The following is a 1,646-nucleotide window of genomic DNA, read 5'->3' as shown; positions in this document are numbered from 1 at the left end:
TTAGTTCGTATTGGCCTTCAAGAATCCTAATACCAGCCTGAGAATACCGCAGCTACCAATCCATGCAGAAAACTAATGTATATAAATTCATGGCATGGGCCCAATGAAGGGCCGAACTAAGAGCCTAAACACCGATGTCGTCTTTATATGGATTGGGACAGATACAACAGAACCTTGTGAGAGAGCCACTTTCAGTGAATCCAAGAGCCATTCTCAGTAGCCATACTTGCATAGCCCCTACACGTAGCTCTGTTGTGATGTCCAGAAACGCGGAATCTCGTCTTCATAGAAAGTGTTATTCATAGGTAACATCCATTGCTCAGACTCTTCATCCGCACGGGCGAGCCACTGCTCCATCTTGTTTTCTCGGTTGTCAGTGCCTGCAAAATGAACCAGAAATCCACCATATCGAATTTTGCCATCATCGTTGGAGTGTTCGGGTGTGGGAGTGCTGTATGCATTGAACCAGTGCTGAGGGACAAATTTTGTCTTGCTGGAGAATTCAGGCTCGTTAAGAATTTTTCCCATAGCGGACTGATCGCGGAAGATAAGATCTTCGTGCGGATAGTAATACCGATAAGAGACGATCGCAGAAAACAGTTCGACGCTTAACACGGAGACTCTTGTGAAGAACACTCCGTTGTTCAGACCATTGAAGTCACTCGTCACGAGAAAATTGATTTCCTCTTCTTCGGCTGGAGGTAGGAATATTGATAGTGGTACAAGGGTATTCATGACCACTGTATCCGCATCAACCCACATCAGCCATTCTAGCCTATCGTCCGCTGGCTTCTCCAGTTCTGATAAAAGTAGGGACAGGACATAAGCGGGCTTCGTCCAGACGTCATCTAACATTGTGTGGTGTAAGAGGTGAAAGGCATATCCGTGCAGGTTGCAATGGTCTGCATGCTTTCTGAGTGCTTTGTCGTAACTTGCGCTATCTCTGTTGTAAAGTATGGTGCATTTTCCAATCCTGGGACTAGATGAAGCATTCAGTTGCGGTAGCAAGCGCGTCAATGTTTGGTGCGGTCCGTAAAACTGGAAATACCCAAATTTGACCATCAAAATTACGCAGTTGAAACTCAGAATAACCGCAGTCATCAAGAATTTCGGTGTCATGATTGTTATTAGTTATGCTTGCAAAGAATGCCCTGCTGAGGGGGGCGAGCTAACGTTTATTACTCTCACGCCCCACACATCTCAGGTATCGCCAATTGCACTGAAAACTGTGGATTATACTGCATGCCTAGAGATACCTTCGGTATCAGAAACCATCGTGAGGAAAGAGACCTTTCATCGTTGGAGCATCGGGTAGGAGAAGATATCATAAACGTTGATACTGTAATCTTTAGGATCAAGGCAATACTGGAGTCTGGTCTGAGATGCTTAATTTTCAACCCTTGTGTGTTCTGACGTGTCTCATTTGCCTTTTTGCAATGCACATGTACCGGCTGCCTGATGGCATTGGACCATATCTAGGCAAGTATTGGGTGTCATCTCGGGGAAAAGATTTATGAGTCAATGCTACTGTACGTGAACTAGTCAGAACAAACCCAGCCTAAGCAACCTGGAAACCCGAATAAATCCTAGCAGGTCTTAGTGGAAAATATATATACTAGAGTCCTCTCCTGACTTTTTGTGCGTCT

General features: G+C 45.1%; 1 protein-coding gene across 1 annotated transcript; it reads right to left on the bottom strand.

Moving 5' to 3' along the window:
• Positions 1 to 237: 237 nt before the first annotated feature.
• PV06_11925 (uncharacterized protein) lies at positions 238 to 1,119 on the bottom strand (the record flags this gene model as incomplete). The annotated part of the gene is made up of 1 exon (XM_016413671.1): positions 238 to 1,119. One exon carries the CDS (start codon positions 1,117 to 1,119, stop codon positions 238 to 240), a length of 882 nt encoding a protein of 293 aa, XP_016255950.1.
• Between the last annotated feature and the right edge of the window lie 527 nt (positions 1,120 to 1,646).

The sequence above is a fragment of the Exophiala oligosperma genome, assembly GCF_000835515.1.
Source record: "Exophiala oligosperma strain CBS 72588 unplaced genomic scaffold supercont1.128, whole genome shotgun sequence".
Taxonomy (NCBI): Eukaryota; Fungi; Ascomycota; class Eurotiomycetes; order Chaetothyriales; family Herpotrichiellaceae; genus Exophiala; species Exophiala oligosperma.
This window is presented reverse-complemented; position numbering and strand designations above follow the sequence as displayed.